The sequence below is a fragment of the Leptonychotes weddellii genome, chromosome 16, assembly GCF_054177405.1.
Source record: "Leptonychotes weddellii isolate Sample4059 chromosome 16, ASM5417740v2, whole genome shotgun sequence".
NCBI classification, from domain to species: domain Eukaryota; kingdom Metazoa; phylum Chordata; class Mammalia; order Carnivora; family Phocidae; genus Leptonychotes; species Leptonychotes weddellii.
Genome location: NC_138384.1, coordinates 6,395,920 through 6,420,587, shown reverse-complemented (window position 1 = coordinate 6,420,587; position 24,668 = coordinate 6,395,920). Strand labels below are relative to the sequence as shown.

Below are 24,668 nucleotides of genomic sequence, written 5' to 3'. Positions count from 1 at the left end.
TGTGGTGGTTGTTTTTTAAACAAAAACCACTTCAATTTTGAAATAATTTTACACTTCAAGTTGTAAAAATAAAGTCCCCATTAAGCCATTCACCCAGCTTTTCTTCGTGTTAACATCTTACGTAACCATTATATAGCTATCAAAACCAAGGTATTTTTGTTGGTACAGTATTATTAAGTAAACTACAGTCTTTATTCGAATTTTACCAGCTCGTCCAATAATCTCTCCTTTCCCTTTGCTCTGGGATGCCATGCGGGATCCAGCCACACACTGAGTTGTGTTTCTTTAGTCTTTTTTAACCTGTCATGGTTCCTTGGTCTTTCGCTGCCTTTCATGACCGTGATATTCCTGAAGATGACTGGTCCGTGTTTTTATAGGGTATCTCTTCATTTGGCTTTGTCTGATGATTTCTCATGATTAGGCTGAGGTTAATAAGCATTTTTGGCAGGAACACCATGGAGGTGATGCCTCCCCTTCCAGGAGGATGTGCCGTCTCCATGTCTTATTATTGGTGATGCTAACCTTGATTACCTGGTTAAGGTGGGGTCTGTTGGGTTTTTCCACTGTAAAGTTGCTGTTCTTTCCTTTTAATTAACAAATATCTTGGAAGAGATGATTGAGAATATGCAAATACACCATTTCTTCTCAAACTTTCACCACTGATTATGCTTCCATCAGTGGACCCGCCTGCAGTCACTAGAACTGTGGTGGTCTCCTAATGCTGATCTTTCTCTTTCCCTCGTTCTGTCTACATTTGTTAACTGGAACTCTGTAAAGAGAAGACCTGTCCCTTCTCCCCCACTTTTTTTTTTTTTTTTAACATATTCCGTTACTTATTTGTATCAGTATGGACTCATGGATATTTATTTTATTCTCTGAGTTAGAAATCCAATACTATCATTATTTATTTTGCTGCTCACTTGTTCCAGCTTCGGCCATTGGGAACACCTTCCTATTAGAACCATGTCCTGTGGACACACCCCACCCTTCTTTAAGCACTTCCTATGTGGCAGCGCAAATGCTCCAGACTTGTCTTATATTTTCTCTCTCAGCTGGGGAATTGGCCACCTCTTTGTGGAGCCCTGGATCCTTTTTGTGGTTATTAAATTGATTTTCAACAGAAGTGCCAAGGCAATTTAGTGAGGAAAGAAACATCTTTTCAGCAAATGATGCTGGAGCAACTAGATATCTGTATGGAAGAAAAATGAACTTCTACCTCCTACTGTACCCAAAATTCAACTTGAAAATATATTGTAAGACCTGAATGTAAAAGCCGAAACTGTGAAATCTCCAGAAAAGAGCATAGGGAGGAAAACCTTTGCAACCTTGGAATAGGCAGGGATTTCCTAGAAGGACACAGAAAGCATGAACTATTTAAAAAACGAAACAAAACAAAACTGGAATTCGTCAAAATTAAGAACTGTTCTTCAGAAGGCTCCATTAAGAAAATGAAAAGATAATCGACAAGCTGGGGAAAATATTCATGATATATGTATCTAACAAAGGACTTGTATCCCCAGAATACAAAGAATCTTACAATTCAGTAGGAAGACAAAAAACCCAGTTTAAAAAATGAGCAACTCTTTGAGCAGATGTTTCACAAAAGAAGATGGGTAAAATGGTCAGTGAGCGCACACGGAGATAGCCAGCATGCTGCTTCTCAGGGAAGCGCCCACCACTAACACGGCTACACTCAGAAAGACCGACAGTAGTGAGGGCAGGTGGTAATGCCTAGCCGTTGGAATTCCCCGATGTTGCTAATTGGAATGCAGAATGGCACAACACTTTGGAAAACAGTGTGGCATTTTCTTACTGAGTGGAATGTATCTTAAACCATATAGCCAGTCAATTCTGTGACATAATATCCACAAAGAAGATTTGCACTCCAGTGTCCACAACGGCTTTATTCACCATAGCCACACACTGGCAGTTACCCGGATGAACGTGAGCAGGTGAATGGATAAACCAGTTCTGGTCTCTCCATACAATGGAATACCACTTAAAAAGAAACGAACTATTGATGCAAGCAACAGTGTAGATGAATCTCAGGAACACTGTGCTGAGCAAAAGAAGCAGATTGAAAAGTGCGTGCTCTTTACGTTTCAATGTAGGTGACATTCTAGAGCAGGCAAAACTGGTATCCGTAGTGACAGGAGGGAACTCAGCAGTTACCCGGCAATGGGGATGCGGGGTGAGCTGAACCGGTGCCGTGCCTGGCACTGGTGGCTCACCGAGTCGTGCTGTCTCCCTAGACCTCGTCGACCTCTTGACTTCCTTGGTTTTGCCCATGTGTTCCCTTTCAGGTGGATCTATCTTAACGACCAGAACTTATGCATCCCCGCCAGTTCCTCTTTTGTTTATGGAGCTGTACCCATAGGAGCCAGTATTTATGTTATCGGAGATCTTGATACAGGTAAGAACGTTGTGGTGCTTCTGCTGGATCTGTTTCCTGGTGACTCCAAGGCACGTTGTATCATCTGTGCTGCTTCTCGCGGTCTAGGTACCAATTACGACTACGTGCGTGAGTTTAAAAGAAGCACAGGAACCTGGCACCACACGAAACCGCTTCTTCCGTCTGACCTTCGCCGCACGGGGTGTGCAGCCTTACGCATTGCAAACTGCAAGCTCTTCCGCCTTCAGCTCCAGCAGGGCTTATTCCGTATCCGTGTTCATTCACCTTGAGGAGGAGGCAGAGCAGAAGCAGAGCTCCTGACCAAGCGCACCATAACACGGCTTTCTGCGAGGGGAACAGAGGTGGCAGCCGAAACTTGCTGTGTGCCCGGCTTTGTATGGTAACTCTGGTGGTCTTACTGTAATGCTTAGAAGCCTGAGCTTCCGCTCTCGTTTGGGAGAACCCGTATCTGTTGAAAGGGAGGAATCCGTTCCTCCAGGGAGATGTGTCTGCAGACAGACGGAGGCTAGTCCATGTCAAAGGGGGAAGGGAAGTGGGAATCTGTATCATGTAAAATATTGAAGTTAAAATCCTAAGGTGCATCTTCCTTGAAGGGAACGCATGTCTGAGTGACTGCTGTGTTCAAGTACCTGACTTTGGTCAACAAACAAAAATCCGTATATGCAAATCCACATATCCAGACATACCAAGATTGCTTTTCTGCTGCACTTGGAAGGAAATATCATGCCCAACCCTGTCCGACAAATACGGTTTGTGCCTAAAATGTTAGATTGGACTGTATGCCAGTTAGTGTCCATTTGCTACTAGTACTGTGTCCGGAGAATCTTTTTTAAACTATATTATCATGAATTGAAACTAAGATAAAATTTCTCTTTTATGACATTCTATCTTAGTCATCTAAAGGTTCAATAAATCCATGAGTCAGGTTGCAGCCCTCATGTGAATTGAAGGGAAGTTGCTAACTTCTGTGTTAATTCATATACATCATGCCATGATTTCTGGGGTTGTGAAGGCTCTCATACAGTGCCATTCCTCCTTGCAAATAATCAGAACCACTTTATAAACACGAGGTTATGAAGCGGAGTAGATTTTCTAGAAGAAAGACCTACGTCAGACAAATCATAAAGGTCTGCCATGGCTACAAAAACTGTCCAGACAAAATATTATATAGGGATCAAAAATATCCTTCTGTCCGAAAGCACACAAAGTCTTGTTTACTACTGTTAAGGATTGAAAACTTGTCTTAGAATGCGCACCTGCATTAAGTATCTAGTCTTTGTAGCAGAATTTTCTCAATGCCGTTCTCTAGCAAGAGTTTTAGACAAATTAAGTTATAAGTAAAGTTTGGCTGGTAGAATAAACTACCTCAACTTAATTTCATTCTGTTCATAGTAGAGCAAATTCATCTCTTCTCCACCCTCCGCCCCTCTCCCACACTCCCATGTCACCCCATGCTACCCCACTTCCTGTTGGGGGTAAAAGTCTGTCATTAGTAGCACTTATCGTGTAAGATACTTTGTTTTCCATTCAAATTATGCCACCTTAGTGTGCAATCAGGGACTTCACAGTGCTTGATGATGTCATAATTTGAATTTTATGCAATATCAGATTTCTAATCAATTTAATACAGAGCTCTTCATTTCTAATTGTTTTCTACAGCTTTTTTTTCCCCCCCCCTCTTGGTAAATGGCTGTAAGAAGCAGTATTTTGTCTTAATGATTAATAAATGTATAAATGTATCCTTTGGTTATAAATTTGAGAATAGGAGTTTCTTGTGGAAACTTCCTAGATGGAATGCTTTATGATACTAACAACATGCATATGAAACATCACTTACGTTTCCCCACCCATGAACAGAAGAAAGGATAACCCCCATCTGCAGTTTTTATTCCTACACCTATTAGGAGTCAGTGCAATGCTATAAAAGCTGCTGGAAGAAGCCTTGCCTGTGGGGGTTCTAAAGAACATTGTGTGTGGCAGAAGTTCCTGGTAAAAGAAGGCAGGCGGTGTTTATCTTCTGTATCAGAGGCACTGGGCCAGATTTGCCAGACATTCATATATAAAGCAAAGCTGACCTTTTTTCCTGTGTATTGTGTACCAGTCAGCTGTAGTCTGCAGACCTTCCCAGTGATTCCTGGGATATCTTTTTATCAAAGCAAGCCATGTGGCCACCGCAAAGAAAGCAAACTTCTTTTTCCAATTAGATATTCATTTTTTAGGGGAAACAAATTGCTGAAAAAGTGAATTTTCTTTGGTGTCATACCCTGTATCGAACAGAACCTTGGCCTTCAGAAGTTGCAGCTGAGGTGCATTAAAGCAGTGACTGATGTCCGATGAAAGCCATGACAGTCAGCAACTCTCTCTCTTTCATTTCTGAAGTTTAAAATTCTTCCCAGTCTACGCCAGGCCTCTCCAAGGAGACAATTCATTGTTTAGGAGTGAATGGGTCCCTATTGCAATATTTTCAGTGCCTGCATGACTTGGTAAATTCATTTTATAAAAACAGTTATTCTTTTTTAGTTTTTTATTCAGTTCATTGACATGGTAGCTGCAGAAATTAGGTAATATTTTTTAAAATAAATTTGCCACCTAATATGGGATGCTATAACCAACAGGATTAAGCTAAGTGCCAAGCTGTTATTTTCATATATATAGTATATATATTAAAATATTATGTCGAAGTGTAGGAATATATTTAATTTTATTATGTTCCAAAATTAATTTTTTTTGTAAATGACACTTCAGTTTTGTGAAATAAATCTTAACTCATTTCATGCAGGTTTGTTTTAACATTCTGCTTATGCTTGAAACATCTTTTCCTGATAAATTTTTAATACTTCTTTTTCATAAGGCACTTTTACCAGGCATAGGTTGGAATTGGCAGTTGAGGGTAGATCTTAAAATTTTAAATCAAATACCTTTGGGGGACGTGCAATGTATTTTCATTATCCCACCAACAGAAGGAAAGTTGTCTCAGGTTAGTCAGTGAATATTTAAAGGATCTCTCCTAGGCTACAGTCTAAAGTAGGCTTGTTTGTTTGTTTGTATAATACATCCAAATATAGAGTTTTCGAAGAGGTAAGTGTTTAATTTAAAATGAAGTGTTTTTTGTGAGTGTGTGAGGGTGCTTGCATCCTGCCGGAGGGAAAAGTGTGAGAGAGGGAGAGAATGTGTGTGTGTTATGTGACTTGGTAAGTGTGTTTATATATGTTTACTTTTTCAATTGTAGTTCGAGACTACATATATTATTACTGTTTCCTGGTGCTTCAGATAAATTCTTGAGCCTGTGGCCCTTCAGTTTATACTATTGTGTTAAACTCATGTTGGGTGTAAATATTCACAGAGTTGTAGTTGGTAGTAAGTTTTACTTGGTGTTTGCATTTCTTTAGTGGGATTAAGAACAGTGTCTGCCACTAGTGTAGCCGGTAGACTATAAAGATTTGGCCTAAGAAATGTTTAAATTCATTGTTTATTTCATCAGTTCTTTATTTTCATTGCTGTGAGGAATTGATAGCTAACAGTAGGCCTTCCTCAAACTGCGACAACCAAAAACAAGTCTTTGGACGATGATGGATGGTATACTCTCTGTACTGAAGTGTCTGGTTATGTCGCCACTTCAACGATGCTTTGACGGTGCCATTTACAGGAAGCACATCCTTACATTGACCTGGTAGCGATAGGGCTGTGTTTGCCCAGACGCCTCATTCCTCATGGTAGTAAGTTAGGTTTTCAGAGAAATTCTTTAGCTGCCTTGGTCCATTGGGGTTCCATCTGGTGCATTCCTACTTCATTGTACCAAACCAAAAAGATTTCCAAGGAGTGCTAAAAATACTGCAGTATTACCTTCTTGCTGGCCTGCTTGATTCCAGAGGGGCCTCTTGTGGTCAGATGAGGACAATCGATTATCTGGGGAAAGAATGAGGTGGCACTTGGCATGGATTTAAAAGGCACTGGAACCCCCTTAAAAAGCACCTGGTTTGGGGCGGGGGGAAGGTAAGACTGCCTTGTTCTGTGGCTGCCCCTCATGTCCGTGAGCCTTTGTGGAGCCAGGGAGAGAGGAGACTCTGATTAGTGCAGAAAAGCTGCCCTGGGCTTAATCAGCAGATGTTTCTAGAGCACCCACCAAGAATTCTGTTCAGATTTCTGGGGAGCTTTCATGCTGCCCTCCCTCTAGATCATAAACTTCTTGTGGGCAGGCAGCGACCCTGTCTTTGCCCATCTGCTAATCCCAGTGCTTGGCTCATAGCAGGTAGTCAGTAAGTGGTTGGCCACTGCATACAGTCCCCTGGTAATCAAAGCGATGTTCGTCACAGGATGGAGAAGTCCTCTCCATGAGCAACTTATTTTGCTGGATTTTAAATGAGAAACTTTATGCACAGATGGGCTGGCCTCGTAGAGTGAGAAACTAGTACAGAATAAAAAATGCCAAGTGCCTGACATATGGACACAGACCTCTGTGGTGTCCGTATGTTCTGTAGGATTTGGGGCACCCTATCCTCAGCACACCTAATGCCGTTTATCACATTTATTGTTGGGCTTTATTTATTGTTTTTTATGTGTGGCTCCTAGCCTTTTCCAGAACATACTGCTTTGATCCTCACGTCTCCGTGATGGGTGCAGTGCCTGCCCCCCTCCCGGCCCTTGGACAGAAAGCAGTCTCTGAGGCGCAGTAGATGGGGCCTCGTTCCCCACCCCACATGTGAGTAGAAACCAGAAGCAGAATCCGGATCTTTGTATTATCATTTCACTGTTCAGCCTTTGAGACTCCCACTTAATTTTCTAGGCACACAAGTATTTTTAGTCATAAAATAATCATTTGTGGTACAACTTAAGCCCCCACACATGTCCTTCACAAGTTACACAGATGTAAGCTGAAAGATCTTTGGTTCCCTTTGTCAGTTAGCTAGAGGAAATTTAAGGATTTATTAAGGTCGTAAGAACAGAAGTACTGTTTGTGTTTGACAGAAAAGCACTTTTTCCTTTTAAAGACCTGAAGCGTCATTTTTACTGTTTTTCTTACCCCGTCTAATCAGTAAGGGAGAAGAAATTGTGTCTTAGAATGATGGAGAAAGTCTTTTGCTAGCTTTCTAATAACCCCTGAAGTACTCTTTCTAGCCGGTTCAGAAATCATAGAAATGTATCAAGGTGAGGGATGGCCCACTTGCCCATGCGGGAGAAGCACATGGGATCAGGTTGAGGTTTCGCTGCCTGCTGGGGGTAAAGTCCGTAGTATGGAAACAGAGACTTCTGCTATTTTTTTGGCAAGCCAACTGGTAAAACTTGTAAAATTTTTGTATTTTTCAGAAGGGATTCTATTTTTAATGTTAAATATATCTCAGCTTTGTCTCATGGCAGTCCTTGTGTTTACATGACATCTGAGGAGCTCACTTATGCCTCTGTGTTCTTTGGTCTAAGTGCTCACGGTTGGGGAAGGTTTGTTCACTTTCTGTTCTGTCACTGACGTTCTCTAAGTGATTGGGTCTTTAAACTTCTCCCCTTCCTCATCACATATCTGACAAATATAAACAGCCTTCCATAATTACCTAGGGGGAAATACCTGTCGCCTTCTCTTTTCTTTTTTTTCTTTTCTTTTTCTTTTTTTTTTTGAGATAAAAACTAATACTTTGAAATTGCTGCTCAGCCGGAATGTAGGCTGATTATAGTTTTTGGTATTGATGTCCTCGTGGCCCAACAAAGCTGTTGTCAATTCTTCAGTCACTGTGGTGCGCGTTAGAGAAGTTACAAGCCGGAGGAGGAAGGCAGCCCACACAGCCTGGGTACTTTCAGATCAGGCCATTCATGTGACCCGTATTAATACGTGGCCACTTCCGATAATTCGGACCCCAAGCAGATGCAGGTTCAACTTTCTTTCTGGTCGGCAAATTATATTTATTAGACCTTTATTTTTAGCATTTCCATAAAAATCATAGGTTTTAAAATACCTTATTTTTATGGATCCTACTCATCAATTACAAATAAGGCATACGTTAGAACCTTGGGTTACATTTTTTCCAGTTAAACCTGTGAACTTGGAATAAATATGACTATACGTAGCTCTCTTTATCATGTTTCCTGTTTAATTGGATGAGAATTACATGCACTTATTCCCTTGTTCTTTGTGTTTATAGGAAAAACTCTGTTCTCGGCTACCTCATTATGTAGTGTTGTGCTTGATCCCCTGCCAATTTAGGAGAATTCAACACATTCTGTCCTTTAACAAAAGCCTGGAAGCAAGCAGCAGGCAGCCTTGAGGAATACAATTCTCTTAAGGCATATTTTCCATTTTACTACTTTTTTTCTCTTGAATAGGCACTTTTAATCAGGAGGAACAATCATTCTCCTAGAGCTGCTGCAAAGTGATTACTTGAAACTCAACTTGAACTTTAAAGAGTCTTTAAAAGACTGTGTTTTCATAACGTAGAAAAGTAGTATATTTAAACAGCACTGCTGTGTAAAACAGAGGGCTTACTCCCCATCCTGTTAGGATCAGACAGGAGAAGGTGTCTATGTGGACTCTCACCTGGCGTGTGGAGTTCAGATGCTTGGGGCTACTGTGTTTCGTTGTCTACAAGGTGCTACTGTGAGCAGTTTAGGGAGCTAATAAGTGTGTTTTCGTGAATTTGTTTCCCAAGAATCTTTACTTTTGATGAAAATAGAGGTTCATTAGTAGATTCCTCTTCTCTTTTGGTTCTGACAATCTAGGGTTTTAAAATGAAATCTGAAAGTATTTCCTAAGTACAGGGTTCAGGTTGACCAAACAACATAGATGTGCATCATACTTAAAATCATGAGTGATTGGATTTGTTCTGAGCATCAGCGGAACGTGCCTTCTCCACGTGGCTCCGTCCTCGCCAGCATCTGTCAGCTTCCCTGGTCGCTAAGGTAGGGGGAGCCGTGAGGCCCACCGATTCCTGCAGCCAGAGTGGTTTCTCACGGGATTTACCCAGCATCCCCAGTGCCCAAAAGAGTTATGCCCATTCCTAAAAACCTAGCGTACTGGGAATAATCTACGGACCAGGTAAAACCTAACAACGGAACTGTCACTGTGCTCTGACGTGATCTAGTTTTCCAACCTGTACTTTTTAGAGTGAGAGGCAGAGTTTCTCCCCACATGACAGTACCACGTGGGGCTGGCAGCAGGCATGAGACATTTCCCTAAGTGGTTTCCAAGAGAACCGAGACGTACTGCCTTAGAGCCCCAACCGTGTTGTTTATTTTGAGGAAAGCATGTGTAAACACTTTGTGTACTTTCCCAAACAAACCTGGTTGCTACGAGCATGCGTAGGCCGTGGTGCCGGGTGCAGGTGGCTTCAGAGACTGGCACCGCAGACTGTGACCTTCAGGAGCCCTGAAGCCCTGAAGCCCAGTTCCTTACCTGCAGACGTAGGATAAACAGGGGTGTTTACCTCTTTGGGCTGCTGTGAAGATCAGGGATGTAATGAAGGTGAGAACCCAGCACCCCTGTGCTTGAGCCGTCACCGCGGCCACAGTGTTCGCTCACCTCAGCTTCGGGTCACTGATTGTGAGCCCCCGGGGATGGGGGGACGGCAGTGTCCTCACTGCGTGTCCTGGCCTTCGTGCTTCCCCATTGGAATGTCTGCTGCCAGGGTCTGTAAGGAAATGGATGTTTGTGTTGATAAAATGATTTACTTTCTGGACCCATGCCACTGCTTTTCTGCTGCCCTAATATTTGAATTCAGGATGATTCTGTAGAGCTGAACCATCCCCTAATACCTGCTTGGAGTATTTAGAGTTGTTTTAAATAACCCTGAATTCAGAATTTGCATAACGAAGCCCTCTAATGATACTTAAAACTCTTTACCAAAGTTGAATCTTTCTTTTTCCCCTAAGATGTCACAAGTAGCAACCTATACTGGTCTAATAAACTGGAAGGTATTTTAGATCTCTGAGGTCGGTATACCTGTTCTCTCTTAACTTGGATGCTTTGTGAAACTTAAGCAAACAAACAAACAAAATTTGTGTTACAAGTATGTGTGTATGTGTACAACTTTTGCACTTCAAATAAACTAGGGTTATTTAAGAAAATGTTACCTAAAGTGAGCTCCTGAACCCTTCCATACTGTCACTTCCTCTCCAGTTCCCGCCCTGGGACCAGCAGATGGGGCGGCATGAAAGGCATTCTGTAAAGTCATGCTCTCTATCTCTGTGAATTAGAAAAGAAAGGAGAAACGGGGTTGACAGGGCTGAGAAGTGGACAAACAGCCGTGCCAGACAGCGCTGCCCAGGACGGCTGCAGGTGCCGTGGTGTGGCCATTTGTAAGGCTTTTCTTAGTGGCGTGTATAAAAATCTAGAAGGCTGAGAAAAGTGCTGGGAGGGATTAAGTGATGGTTGTGAGGGTCCACAGCGCTGTGACAATCTGATAAACAGCTAAATAGAGAGTCTTGTATCCAGGTTCAGAAAAGATAGTTCCTAAATGAAAAAGAAAGAAAGAGGGGTGGGGCGGGGAATCACTGATAATTTGAACATAAGCCAACTGTTTAAAAACAAGAATACGGGCACCTGGCTGGCTCAGTCGGCAGAGCATGTGGCTCTTGACGTCAGGGTCGTGAGTTCAAGCCCCATGTTGGGCATAGAACATACTTCTAAAAATAAAAGAAAGGAAAAAAAAGAATAGTGTTTGGGTGTGGGACTGGTAGCCAGAAAAGGAAGTCTCTTCTGCCACTTCGTCCTCCGGCTGCGCTGATGGGCCCCAGACCCACAGCATTTAGCTGCCAGTTCCAGGTGCCACCATTGGAGAGTCCTGAGGCTCTGGCCTGTGGGGATGTCTTTAGAACCAGCAGGTGTGTGTGGCTCAGGCCAACAGCAGACATTGAGACAGAGTGGCCTCAAAGTAAGATGGGGACTCTCTGTGGCCCTGAGCGCTTCTCTGAACATGTTCCGTAGGAGAGTACTTGCAGCATGACCACATCAGTGAGAGAGTTCTTGCTTTGTGGCAGGATACTGGTCACCATCTCCAAAGCTCCTTGCAGATGAACAGTTTAGTTAAAAAAGGCGGGGGGGGGGGGGGAGTTTGTACTTCTACACTGATTTTGAGGAGAACAGTCTTTGTTCCTTTCAACCTGTGCTCCCTCCTCCTTTCCTCCCTGTCCACCTCCTGTCCATGGCCTCCTGACTGTGGCCTCTGGCTAACAGCCACGGCCTTCTTCAGCAGAACTTTCAGAAATAGGCACAGTTCTAGAGATTTCCCTAAAACTATATTGTCAACTAGAACAGCGATTCTTGCTTTCTATCTACTTTTTGCTTGAAATCTGTTGGTACCTCTGCAGATGTAAGAAAGCTGATAAGTAAAAATTGCATTCTTTCAAGCAGGACCTAGATGACTGAGGCCAGGGATGCTCTCGAGGGGGCTTGTGTGCTGGGCGGATTGGGCTAGCCGATTTCCTCGGGCCCCTTCTAGCTCGATGGAGTCTTGCCCTTTGAGAAGAGTTTCCAAGGGATCTGATTCCTCTTATGGTTTTGCTTTCCCTCTTCTATGGAGGCACAAGGCAGTCTTAGTCCTGGAGGGTAGGGAGGCCACCCCTGACTTCTCGTGTCTCTCCTGGCCCCACTGGCCTTGGCAAAGATCTGCCCCAAAACAGAGGAACCAAGCATCAGCCGGGGCATGCACCCAAGTCCTCGGGAAGGAGTGGTCTGTGCTCTCCCATTTCTTGGGTGCATTTTTCTCCCGATTTCTCGAGTCGTCTTGGCTTACAATAAGCTCTGTTTGAACCAGTGTTGGCTTTCCTCCCCATGTCCCGCCGCGGCTGCCCAAAGACCCCGCCGGTGGAGTCTCCAGGAAACGGGCTCCCCCTCAGTTGGCACGTCCCTCTGCACCAGTTGAGGGACTTCAGTCAGGGTGGAAGAGGTTATTTCGGTCTCGTTTCCAAGGGTCCTCTTACTTACACCCTCTGCTTGGCCTTCCCACCCTACCCTCTGCTCCTCATCCCACACCTGTCCCAGCCGGGCTTTTAACGGCTTATAAAGTACGTATCCCAAAAAGGGGAAAAAAAGAAAAAAAACAAAAAACCTCTTCTTGTTCCCCAGACCATTAGCCTAAAATTATTTATTGAAAAGGCATTCTTCTGGGAGCCCCTGAGCCAGCCTTTGTGACTCGCACTTTGCACAGCCAGCTGGCCCTGGCTGAAGAGAGCCAGACCTGTGCCCCGGGACCCCGGGGAGCCTCCAGAGTCCACGCCGCCCTGCTCCTCCTGAGGCATGGCCCGCTGCAGAGCGGAGCTCCTGAGGCCGCTGTAGACTAGAGCAGCGTCCCTGGGGCCCGGCACGGCCGCCTCCCCCACAGGCCCCCCTGAGCCACGCATACTACCTCAGCACCCAGCCGCAGGCACTGCACGGGCCCCGCATGGCCTGGTGAGGCCTGCTGGGGGGGCGGGGGGCTTGCCTGCACCCCGCTGCCCGCACACCTGCCGCACGGCTCGTCCCCAGGCTCATCAGAGTGCAGCAAGACCGCGGGCTCCTTTTCTCTTCATTAGCTCGGACTTAAAAACACGCCGCTCAAATTGTGAGTAGAATCGGAAATTAGACTTGCTCATTTACACAATCAGAGAGAGACCATCTTTTCATACTTTTTTTTAAAAGGGATTTTTTTTGCTTCAGAAGAAACTCCAGAAAATACGTGTATTACTATTAATCTAGCATGTGCTTCCTGAGTTTGACTCTTAATGCTTTGTAAAAAATTATGCAGGATCTGGTACATGGGGCAAAAGGGTGTCATGAGCTTAAAAGCAAACCAATTTACGTGGGTTCACAGCATCTTTTTCCCTCTGTGGGACCTCAGAATTCAGGTTCTCCATAAAAACAGCCAAATTCTGGGCACCTGGGTGGCTCAGTTGGTTAAGCGACTGCCTTCGGCTCAGGTCATGATCCTGGAGTCCCGGGATGGAGTCCCACATCGGGCTCCCCGCTCAGCAGGGGTTCTGCTTCTCCCTCTGACCCTCTTCCCTCTCATTCTCTCTCTCAAATAAATAAATAAAATCTTTAAAAAAAAAAAAAACAGCCAAATTCCACGTGGCAGATAATTTTATGGTGGGAGATATATCAAGCGGCCTTTAGTGGAGAAAAGCACAGACTATTTAGCAACACTTGCTTAATTAAACCATCAGTGGCTTTTTCTGCTGATGGGATTCTTTTTCTTTTGACTCATTTGTCACATAGCTTTTGTTTGGTTCCTCACTCCTGCACCCCTCCCTGTTGCCAGGGACACAGCGATACCTGTTTTGCTTCGAATCTTACCATTTGTGAATTCTGACAACCGAACAGCAGGAATCATGGCCTCGGCAGAAATGTCGAGAGCTCACGGCAGCCTACCGTGCGGGAGTGTGCCTCCGCAGAACTGGGGTGGTCTGCGCCTTTAACAGAAGCCAGTCCCCGGTCCAACCCTGTCCGCTCCCATCCTCCTTAGAAACCATACTAAAGAAGCACGTTAGGCAGGCTCGGGCAGACTTCATGTTATCAGTGTATGTCCCCGGTAATGGAAATGCTTGTATCTTTGTGAATGAGATCCATCCATAACTCGTGATGCACCTGTAGATTCATTTGGTTTGTATCACTAAATGCAGATCTCCTGCTAGAAGAAAACGATCAAAGGAATTCATTAAAATTCCTTAAAATGGCCAGCGATGCCCCTGTTGGCCCGTGGCCTATATGGTACCAGGTGTAAATGCGTGACATTGTCAAGAACTGGTTTTTAGCATGCTCTTGATTTGCCATTTTGATGATTTTCGTGCCATAAGGAAAATTGCACAAATACCAAGTTCAGAAGACACCATATCAGAATTCATCTGGTTAAACAGCAGTCTTTGTTTAATTAACATATTTATGTTTTCTGACATGGCACATACAGAATCGTTTTAGTTTAAACCCTGCAGCTTTTATTATCTGATAAGATTCCAAGTGGAGCAGTCTGCTCAGATGTGTGTACAGTTGAGGTTGTATTGTGTGTGCTAGGTATCCCAATCTTTCAGGAAACACCTCCTGCTTTAAAAAAAAAAAAAAACCAGAGATTTGCAATGAAATACACAGAAGCTAAAGGAAGGACATTGTACAGACAGTTGGAAATACTTGTGGTACCAAGAAACTGCAGCTTGTAGAATTGTCCTCCTCAAACTCAATAGGACAGTAGAGAAATTGTGCTGACTTGATTTCGCTGAAATGTCATGTCTCAAACATCCTGTAGTCCAAATGTATTCGTTTGTTCTGTGGAGTAACTTTCTCTTCCTTTGCTGGTATGAAATTTAGCAAAGTGGAAGTAATTTTGAATTAGTAACGTTTCTTACAGAGTTGCTTGATGGTTTACAAGTAATACTGATGCAAAAAGAGTATGTTCACTTTGTCCAGTCCAGTAGCACGCGCTTTGTTCACCTGCTTCAGTGTGTTGTGGGGTAACTGTGGTCGATCCCTCGCCGCGAGCGCGGGCCTTGTGCTTGGGGAACACCTGCATTCGTGCTGTTCTCTTGTACCGAGGATCAGTGACAGTGTTTTATCTTTTTTATGTAGTTTGTATTGACTGGATTTTATAACTGTAAGAAAACAGAAACAGAGTGTTGTATTTTGATCTGAAATTTGTCTATGGTAAAGTAATTTTGTTTTATGTATTGGAAGTTCATTTAAAACTTGAAATATTTTCTAGAAGGGTACCGAACAAAACGAATTGTCTTTAAGCTGTTTAATTAACCTAATAAAACAATTTGATGGGGAAGGCATTCTGATTGGTTCTAATTTTTACAGCGGCTCCTAGTAAATTTGCATCATCGATAAAGCTTGACTTGATTTCCGAACGGATTATTGTCTTTTTCACACCACAGCTCAAACGGTTTGGGTCTCAGCTGCCTGGATCGTGACTCTTGATGTAAGATCAACTCCTTGACGGCCACTCTCCACGGTCATTGCCTTGGTGGCTTCCAACCTTACCAGAATAAGTCTCTATTCTGTCCTTCCCAAAAAAATCGGTCTCAAATTTCCTTTTCTTGGAAGAGAGAAAGAAATTACACTTGAGAGTAATAGAAGAGCTTGATATCAGCAATGTAGTTAAATGAGAATTCCTTCTGTGGCAGATAGAAGTCTAATTTCCTTTTGCTGCCTTGCCCAGAGACAGCAAGCCTGCAATGACCAGTGCTGCTGAAGACGTGCCAAAGGGAGATCTCTACCGGAGGTCAGGGGCAAAGAGCTTAGAGAATCTACTAGTAATGTTGAAGTTATGTAAGTCTGCCAGAATCACTCCTGAAATCACAGCAAGAGAAGAAGAAATGGAACATATATAATGGGATGAGTATATATTTCATACACACACACACACACACACACACACACACACACCCCCCAGTCCTGGAGGAATATACCCGAGATTGCCTGTTATGAATGGGGGAGGGGTACTTTGCTGGTTTTGACACAGGTGGAGAGAAGCACCTCACATGTTAACTCACTTCGTCCTCCCAACAACCCATTTTATAGCAGAGAAACTGAGGCCCAGAGATGTTGTCACTCTGCCAAACCCATGGGCCCAGTGTTCCGGGAGGGGGCAGAGCTGGGATCCAAGCCCAGGCCGTCCAGCGTCCCGCCTCTCTGGGAAGGGGACAGACCTTTGTGAAAGCCACTCATTTGTTTCCTTAATGGCCAAGGGGAGAAAATCGAACAGTTTTGTGGCTGAAAGGGTCAGCTGGGGGGAGGCTCCCGGATGGGAGCCCGTTAGGAGGGTCCATGCTGCCTCCGTCACCATTTTTAGCTGAAAGAAGCCAATGAGAGTCAAGGTCTAGCTTTAAAAAAAGTAAGACCAAGTTTGAGTGAGTTTGTGTGCATTTTGTTTTATTTTAAAAGAAACCTGTACTGGTTCATTCTTGTGTTTTGATTCCAAAAAAAAAGAAAAAAGAGACTTGTAGCTTTCCGGACAACCTGAGGGAGTTCATTCCTATGCCTGCCTGTGGTTCAGAGTAGCTTCTGAAATTTGGGTGTGAGAGGGGCGTGCTCCGAGTTATCGGCACTGGATTTTTTCCGAGGGCGGGGTCAGCTGCTTCCGCAGGCCCCAGTCCGTTTGTACCCAAGGATCGATCTCTGCATTCCACACATTCCCTGTTGGTAGAGTCGCCCGGGGGACTGCAGGGGCTGTGGGCCCTGAGGGCAGAGGGTTTGAGTTCTAGGATGACCTTGGGAATCCATTTCCTGGGCTGGATCAGTGAGGTGGGGCCGGGTGGTGTCTCTGCTCTGCTTTCAAAAGTGGAGGATCAACACTTCATACACACTAGGATGGTTATCATAAAACAGCAGAGGGTATCCAGGGCTGCTGAGGGTGTAGAGACATCGGAACCCTCACGCGCTGCTGGTGGGGACATGAAATGGTGCAGCAGCTGTGGAAAACCGATTGGGACTCCGATACCCAGATGTTCCCAGCAGCGTTGTTCACAGTAGCCACAAGGTGGAGACAACCCAGATGTCCATCAGGGATGGATGGATACACAAGCTGGGCCCCATCCGCACGGTGGAATATTATCCAGCCAGAAAAAGGAATGAAGCGCGGGAGAACCTTGAAAATACGATGCCACGTGAAAGAAGCCAGACACAAAAGGCCACGTAGGATTCCCTTTATATGGAATGTCCAGAGAAAGCAAATCCCTAGAGACAGAAAGTGGATCTGAAGTTGCCGTGGCCTGGGGGTGGGGCGGGGCTGGGGCGTGAGCACTCATGGGCATGGAATGATGAAAATGTTCTGGAACTAGGTAGAAATGCTTGCACGCCATGGGGACTGTACTAAATACCACCAGACTGTGCACTTTTCAGTGGTTTGTGTTATGTAAAGTTCAGCTCAATAAAAAACAATGAAGGATGGACTAGAGCAATGAAGGAAACAGATCAACTCCGAGGCTGCCACGCTGGGAAGACTGAGGAATTCGGGAGTCCGGTGTCAAACGCAAAGTGCTGTGTGCTGCAGACAGACGGCCCTGAGCGAGCAAGGTCAGGATAAAGAGGGCCAGCTTGGCGGTGTGGGGAGGCCACTCGGGGGTGGCACCCCTGAGGGTCTGCCAGTGTCTGGGTGACCTGCTGATGTCTTCCACGCCATCAGGGAATTGAACTACGTTTCTAAATTAGATTCAAGAGGAGCCAGTCAGTTAAGAGACTGCTGGGTTCAAATCCAGTCTCCGCCACCAACTCATTCTTTGCCAAGAGCCTATCCCCTGTGCCTCAGGTCTCCTAGGGACAATGACAGGACGTGTGGCCACGGCGTCGTGGGGGAGAACTCAGCTCGTATTCGGCCGTGGCTGAGGGCCGTGGCCCACACTCGGCAAGACCCTGTGCTGGTTATTACGCTTTTGTCTCAGTCAGCACTGCTACTTATAAACAGGTTGGAAAAGGAGCCATGTTTTGCCCCCTGTCGCCACTGCCCAGCCCGGCCTGCCTCTTCCCCAGTGGCAATAAGCGACCCGTCTCGGTCCCAGAGCATGGCAGGGCGGCGAGATCGCGCGCCCCCTCACCACTGAGGGGGAACCCGAGCCACCGCGAGATTGTAGAAAAGGCAATGCCCGCTCCCCCAGCCTGGAGGTGGGGATGCTCAGAGAATTTCCAGCCTGGGAATCTTACCGTAAGGGTAGATATATTTTTATCCAGCAGGATATACTTATCAGCTAGGGCCAGGAAAGGGGAAACTGACTAACAATTCCAGCTGGGCCAGATTCTCCAGATTCTAGAGCTGCCGCAAGGGCTGTGTTTCCCCGATGCAGCCGTGAGGCAGGGAGGGAGGAGAGCAGGAGACATCACCTGCCTGGGGTGTCAGCTCCTTAGCTGTCTTCCCCGCACCCTTTAAACTGCCCGGAGACTTGGTGGCCAGCATCCACTGGACACCTGCCATCCCATGCCGGGTCCTTTGCAGCCGGTTATCTTCACAACATGCTCAAAGATCACGACCCTCACTTAACAGATGAGAAGGGCACAAGCTGTTTGAGTCCCTTGGTCCAAGTCATGTGGCTGGTCTCAGGCAGAGCTGAGATTTGAACCCAGGTCTCTTGATACCTAGGCCTGTGTTCCTTCTGCAACTGTCTTTTTGCCTTTTCGCCATCTCTTTTTGTCGTTAGACACAGTACAGTGGGACTGGCGCTAAAGAAGTGCCCCTCCAGGGGTCCCCACAGCACCCCAAGATGAGGCCAGAAGAGCCAGCCGTCCTCGAGGACCGCCCTTTGGCTACACTCACTATGCAGAAAAGCCTTGGGACACCTTAGCCCCATGGCAGGTGGGAAGATACCCGCTGCGTCCCAAGTACGTCCATGTCCTAATCCCCAAACCGGTGAACCTGTGAGCTGACGTGGCCAAAGGGACTTCGCAGATGTGATTCACTGAAGGGTTTTGAGATGAGGAGATGATTCTTCGTTATCCAGGTGGGCCGCTTGTCCTCACAAGGGTTCTTATTATAACAGGGAGACCAGAGGGGCAAACGGAAGACGTTACAACAGAAGCAGCAGAGGTTGGAGTGACATGGCCACAGGCCAAGGACCACGAGCAGCCTCCAGAAGCTGGAAGAGGCCAAGGGATGGTTCTCCCTGGCAGCCTCCTGAAGGAAGGCCGCCCTGCATCAGCTTGACTGCAGCCCAGTGAGACCCTTGTTGGACCGCCGGCCTGCAGAACTTCAAGAGGATAAAGGCCCTCAGCCTGCAGCCGTGTGTCACAGCCGCTGTGGGAAACTCACACTGCCCCACCTTCTAGAAGTTAGAATTTTTTTTTTAAGATTTTATTTATTTATTTGACAGAGAGAGAGAGAACACAAGTAGGTAGAGCGGCAGGCAGAGGGAGAGGGAGAAGCAGGCTCCCTGCTCAGCAGGGCTCGATCCCAGGACCCCGGGATCATGACCTGAGCCAAAGGCAGACGCTTAACTGACTGAGCCACCCAGGCGCCCCTAGAAGTTAGAATTTGCTTAGTCCGGAGGCGCCCAGGGAGAGGACCCAGGGGACCCTAATGTGCAGCCAGAGCTGCGAACCATCCATCTTCAGACGTCTTGGAAATGATACACCTGCTTCCATCGCTGGCCCGATGTGGCCGAAACTTTCAGGGGCCAGAGCTCACTGGTCCTACTTCTCCCCAGATCTGCGCCCCGCAGACTTTCTACTCTGCAGAGGCTACGGTAGAAGTCCCTGGGCTCGCCTGAGTTGCTGGAGGCCCCTCCTTACCTAGGCTTCCTTCAGACAGTGTCGAGGACCAGGAATCTCGACAGACAGCCCCTCCTGTCTTCATCACTGATCTCTGCCAATCCCACCCAGCTCAACTGGAAAACCCATCCCCCAAATCCTAGCCCCCTCCCTTTGCAATCTGCATTCGCAGGCTTTGGAAGTCCCACCGTGTTACTCCCCTGCTTAAAAACCCTTTGCTGCTGTCCTACACCTTGGGAAGGACACCTAACCCTCACGCTGTAGGCTCTGGACCACTGCAAGGTGTCTCTTACCCACTGCTTCAGCCTCATTTTATGCCACTTGACACCTCCCCTTACCACAGGATCCCTCTGTGACCACAGGGCATTGGCACATGCTATGTCTCTTCACCTATCACTCATCCTGACTCCTCATCCTTCAGGATGTGACATCGATGGCACCGCATTATGGAGGGCTTCTCTGCCCCTCTCCCCCCAGCTCTGTATCAGAAGGCCTGAAAATGCCAAAAGGCCTAAGAGGTTCCAAAGTGAAGCCGAGGCATAGAGAATCAACTGCTGATTCTCTACAAATATAGATAATGTCCAAACACAGGCTTCTCAGTTCATCTCTCAGGTAGGGGCGATGTTTCTTGCTTTCCTCCTCAGCCCCACTGTCACAGCAACAAAGCCGAAGGGTCCTAGGTGGGAACATACACTCAGTCCAGAGTTAGACATCACTGGGGAGGCAAGACCAGCGGCAAAAGGAGAGGGGCCCCCCCACCTGGTGGAGGCAGCTGCCTCTCAACTAGCGCTCTGCAGCCTGCCGTGCGGAAATGGGGGCCCAGCGTGGCCAGACCTCCTGACCTTTCCAAAGAAGCTAGAAAACCTGGAGTTTTACGTGAAAGGCTCTGGTCTCTGCATTTAAAGTCAATTCAATTTTTCAAAAATGGTAACACTGTTCAGACCAAGCAACTATGTCTGTGGGCCTGATTTCTGACTTCTGCCCTATTTCATCACCTGATGTATGTCTTTCCGAGCTGGGGATAAATGGAAAAACGTGGCCGTGCTCTTTTGCAGCTGCTGCCACCAAAAACTGGGAGTTCATGGTGCCATCTCCTGAATCTGGGCCAGTTTCATGACTCACTGGCCAACAGAGTGGCCGAAGTGACACTGATCTGGTTCCAGAGCCCGGCCTGGAATGGCCATGTAGCTTTGCCTTTGCTCTCTTGAAGCCCTCCAGCCACCTTGTCAGGAAGCCCTCCGGCTAGACTCTCAGATAATGAGGCCATGTGGAGAGAGGGGAGGCGTGGTGAGGCCCGCTGAAGCCCTCCCACCCCAGTCCAGGTGCCAGATGCCAGGGGAGGTGACAAAGGGCCTCAGGCAAGACCAGCAAAAGAACCTCCTCCTCCCGCCGAGTCCAGCCCAAGCTGCAGCACTGTGACGAAATGAACGGTGGTTCTGTGGCATCATGTGTTTGGGGGTGTTTGTTACGCAGCAACAGATAACTGACACATAGTCCTTATCACAGACTTTCATTCCCTTTTCTTACTTTCCGTCTCTTTTCCCTGTGCATCCTACTCCCCACGCACACTCCCTGGACGTGGGCTCTATTAACCCACCGACCTTGTCTGTCTTGCTCCCTGTTGGGTTCCCAGTACCTCATATAATACCCAGTGGGTGTTCAGTAAATATTTGTTGAAAGAATGAATAAGTCAATGTTTAGTTCAACAAACATTTGTCATGCCAGCTCCTTGTTGCAAAGCACCACGCTGGAGATGAGAGGTGACCCAGTCCCTCCAGAGGGAACTCAGAGCTTCCTAGACTTGTGGCTCATCTTCTATTGTATTCTTTTCTTTTCTATTTCTATTTATTTTGTTTAAGTAACCTCTGTGCCCAACGTGGGGCTTGAATTCACAACCCTGAGTATCAACTGAGCCACGCAGGTGCCCCCTTAAATTATCTATTTAAAATAATACAAGGGGGGTGTGTCTTGCTGGCTTAGTCAGTTAAAGGTCCGATTCTTGATTTTGGCTCAGGTTGTGATCTCAGGGTCGTGAGACCAAACCCCACATCGGGCTCTGTGCTAGGTATGGAGCCTACTTTAGAGTCTCTCCCTCCCTCTCCCTCTGCCCTTCCCCGCCAGCCCCCTTCCTCACTCATGCTCTCTCTAAAAATAAAAATAATAATAATAATAATTTAGAGAGGTCCCTTAGGTCCCTGGCTGATGTTTCACCCACATCCCATTCCAGTGTGCGAACAAAGTAGAAGAGGTAAGGCTTCACACTTGGGCAGATTTGGGCATGGATTAGGGAGCACTCACCCCTCCGTCATGTTGTCTTTAAATGGAAACAGAGGCTAATATCCCTTGAAAGGCTGCCAGGGGGCTTACCCGACATGCACGCAGCACCCATATACACATCTTGGCCTATGCCTGGCCCGCGGGGGGGGGGCGGGGGGGGCACGGGAAATGCTGGTCCCTTCATGTTTTTGGAGGAAATGCTTGCATCTTAGCAGGGGATGGGTCTGGCTCTTGCACCAACTGCGTTTTCTCTCTGTCAGCCTCCAGCCCCTGCCCTCAGGGCCCCAGGCATTGAGCCTCTGTCAGCTGCCCTTCCTGGGTGACCGGGCCACAGCCCACCTCCAGAAGGGTACTTCTGGTCGCCTCCTGGACCACTCCCGTCCCCCCAATCAGCGTGACTGCTGAATCGTAGCCACCACTTATTGCGGACTCTCTTCTGTCGTTTATCCTCACAAAAACCTGTGAGGTATTTTCAGATGAGAAAACAAAGACCCAGAGAGCTGAAGTCATCTGTAAAAGGGAATAAGGAACCAGTATGTGTCATCCTTTGTGGGAGAGGGATTTGAGTGTCGTGGAAGGGAGGGGCCCAGACCAGAGCCACAGGCCGGAACTCAGAGGCCTCCGCCTACCCCCACATCCTCGCCAGACCTGAATTTCTCCTCCCTGGCACACCCCAGAGAAGCCAGGGGCCAGCAGCATGGGACTTAGAAGGAAGCAGGGTGCGTCCCTTCTCGGGAATTCTCAGGAACTTGGCTCAGTCCCGGGCGGATCTCCCACAGCCCTTGGCAGAGGCAGGGCTGGGATGACTTCATGTTTGCATTAGGCACTTTCAGGATGGCACAAAGCTTGTCTTCATATTTCAGGCCAATGACCTCGACGTGAGTGGGTGACCTCCCTCCTACCTGATGGGAGGTGAGATCCAAACTCATTGGGATCTTGATGCTGAATTAAGAGTGACATAGACCCAAAGGGCATCTGAGCAGCCCTCCAGCATTTCCTGACACCTGCTGGGTGCCACCCACTGTCCCTGGTGCCCAGGACACCACCCCTGCTGTGGAAACTCTGGCCAGGTGCATCTTGCTTTTGCCTGAGCACTGGAATCACCCGGGGAGCTCCGCCTCCTGAGACCAGTTAAATCAGAACCTCTGGCGTGGGACCCGCACGTTGGCATTTTTCTAAATCTCCCGGGTTGATTTGCAACCCGGGCTGAGAGCTACGGCATGAATGAATAAAAGCCCACGTGTTGAGCATTTATCTTGTACCAGGCTCTAAGAATTTCATATTTATAAATATTAATTCCTTTACTCTTTACATGATCCCTTGGAGGGAGGTATTATTACCATTATCCCTATTTTACAGATGGGGAAACCGAGGCATAGAGTGGTGATGTCATTTACCCAGTGCTGACGAGTGGCAGGCCCAGGATTAAATCCCAGACAAGCTGATCACTGAGCCTGTGCGCTTAAACAGCACACACTGCTGCCAGATGGGATAGGAAGGCCCCTGTAAACATGGACAAGAAGAAGATCTGGAAGTCAAAGTGGGCCATAGGCCAAATACAAATGTCCCTTTAATGGGAAAAGCATGGATGTCTTTGGAACGGGGAAAGGTCTGAGTTCGAATCCTTCACCTGTCACTCCGCAGCTGTGTGACCCTGGGCAATTAGTATTATATATAGACCCATGGAAATTAGTATTTCCATGCCTCAGTCTCCCCATGGGTGAACGAGTGCCGACCTCATACAGAGCTGGTGAGATGGCAAATGGAAAACAGTCAACACAGAGCCTGGCAAGTGGGGTGGAAGGTGTTCAGTAAGGAATAATTGTGCATCTTCCCCCACCCCCAACCTCCCCATGTCCGCCTTGGTGCATCCCCAGAGAGAAAAGCCAGGGCTCCTCTGGACCTCCTTGATCTTCATGAAGCGCTGCCTGCCTGGGACTCACCCCATAGAGCTTTGAAAGGATGTTGTTAGAAGAGGCTGTCCCTCCCCAGCCAAGGAAGGACTTTTCTTTACTCAACATTCCTGGTCACGGAGACAGATGGGCCCAATGCCTTTTTCACTTCCATGCAGTCATGTCATTCTCGGGAGGGACGGGTTCCAGGATGCTTGGGGAGCCCTGACCTTCCACTCGGCAGTGCTGAGAGCCCTGCAGGAACTCGGGGTGCACAGGTACCAGGCCCTATGTCTTTTGCACCAACCCTGCCTCAGTTGCTACCAGACAGAACTGCTCCAGGGGATGGCAGAAGGTAAGCAGCTTTCCCAGCACGGGAGCCCCCCACCTCCGGGGTGAATGAGGGGTCCTCCGCGTCCTAGGGGGGGCGGTACTATGGCCACAGCTGAGGGGGCCAGCCAGGCAAAGGAGAGAGTACTGACCCCGGGGTCCAGCCTGGGGTTTGATGAGGGTCTGCACCTGCGGAGCTGTGTGGCTTTGGGTGTGGCACTTGGTCGTTGGGAACTTCAGCTTTCTTATCTGGAAAATGGGCTTGATGACAGAAATGAGGCTTGAGCTAGGTAATGAAGCATGGGGCACATCACGGCTACTCAATCAATGAGTGATAGCTATTAGCCCTAGTAGTTCTATTCATTCAAAAATTATCAAATATCCAATAACTAGGAGGAGTAGTTCTAGTCATTAAAATAACCTTTTTACAATGATTATCATGGCCTTCTATGAATCCAATAGCCAATAAATAATATCTGATATCTAACAAATAATATTGAATAAAATATCCATAATAAGTAGGAGTAGTAATTCTACCCATCCAAGTAATATCCAATAAATAAGTTGGAGTAATAGTTACATCCATTAAAATAATTTTAATACTATTATTATC

The 24,668-nt window shown here is 46.8% G+C and overlaps 1 protein-coding gene across 3 annotated transcripts in view; it reads left to right on the top strand.

The window, feature by feature from the left end:
• Positions 1 to 15,129, top strand: part of GAN (gigaxonin) — a 61,579-nt gene extending 46,450 nt beyond the window's left edge. For all 3 annotated transcript variants that reach the window (XM_081806324.1, XM_006745321.3, XM_081806325.1), the window contains 2 exons: positions 2,304 to 2,413; positions 2,501 to 15,129. In XM_081806324.1, coding sequence (XP_081662450.1) covers positions 2,304 to 2,413; positions 2,501 to 2,682 — 292 coding nt within the window. In that variant the 3' untranslated portion in view covers positions 2,683 to 15,129. The remainder of the gene's footprint in view (positions 1 to 2,303; positions 2,414 to 2,500) is intronic.
• The last annotated feature ends 9,539 nt before the right edge of the window (positions 15,130 to 24,668 follow it).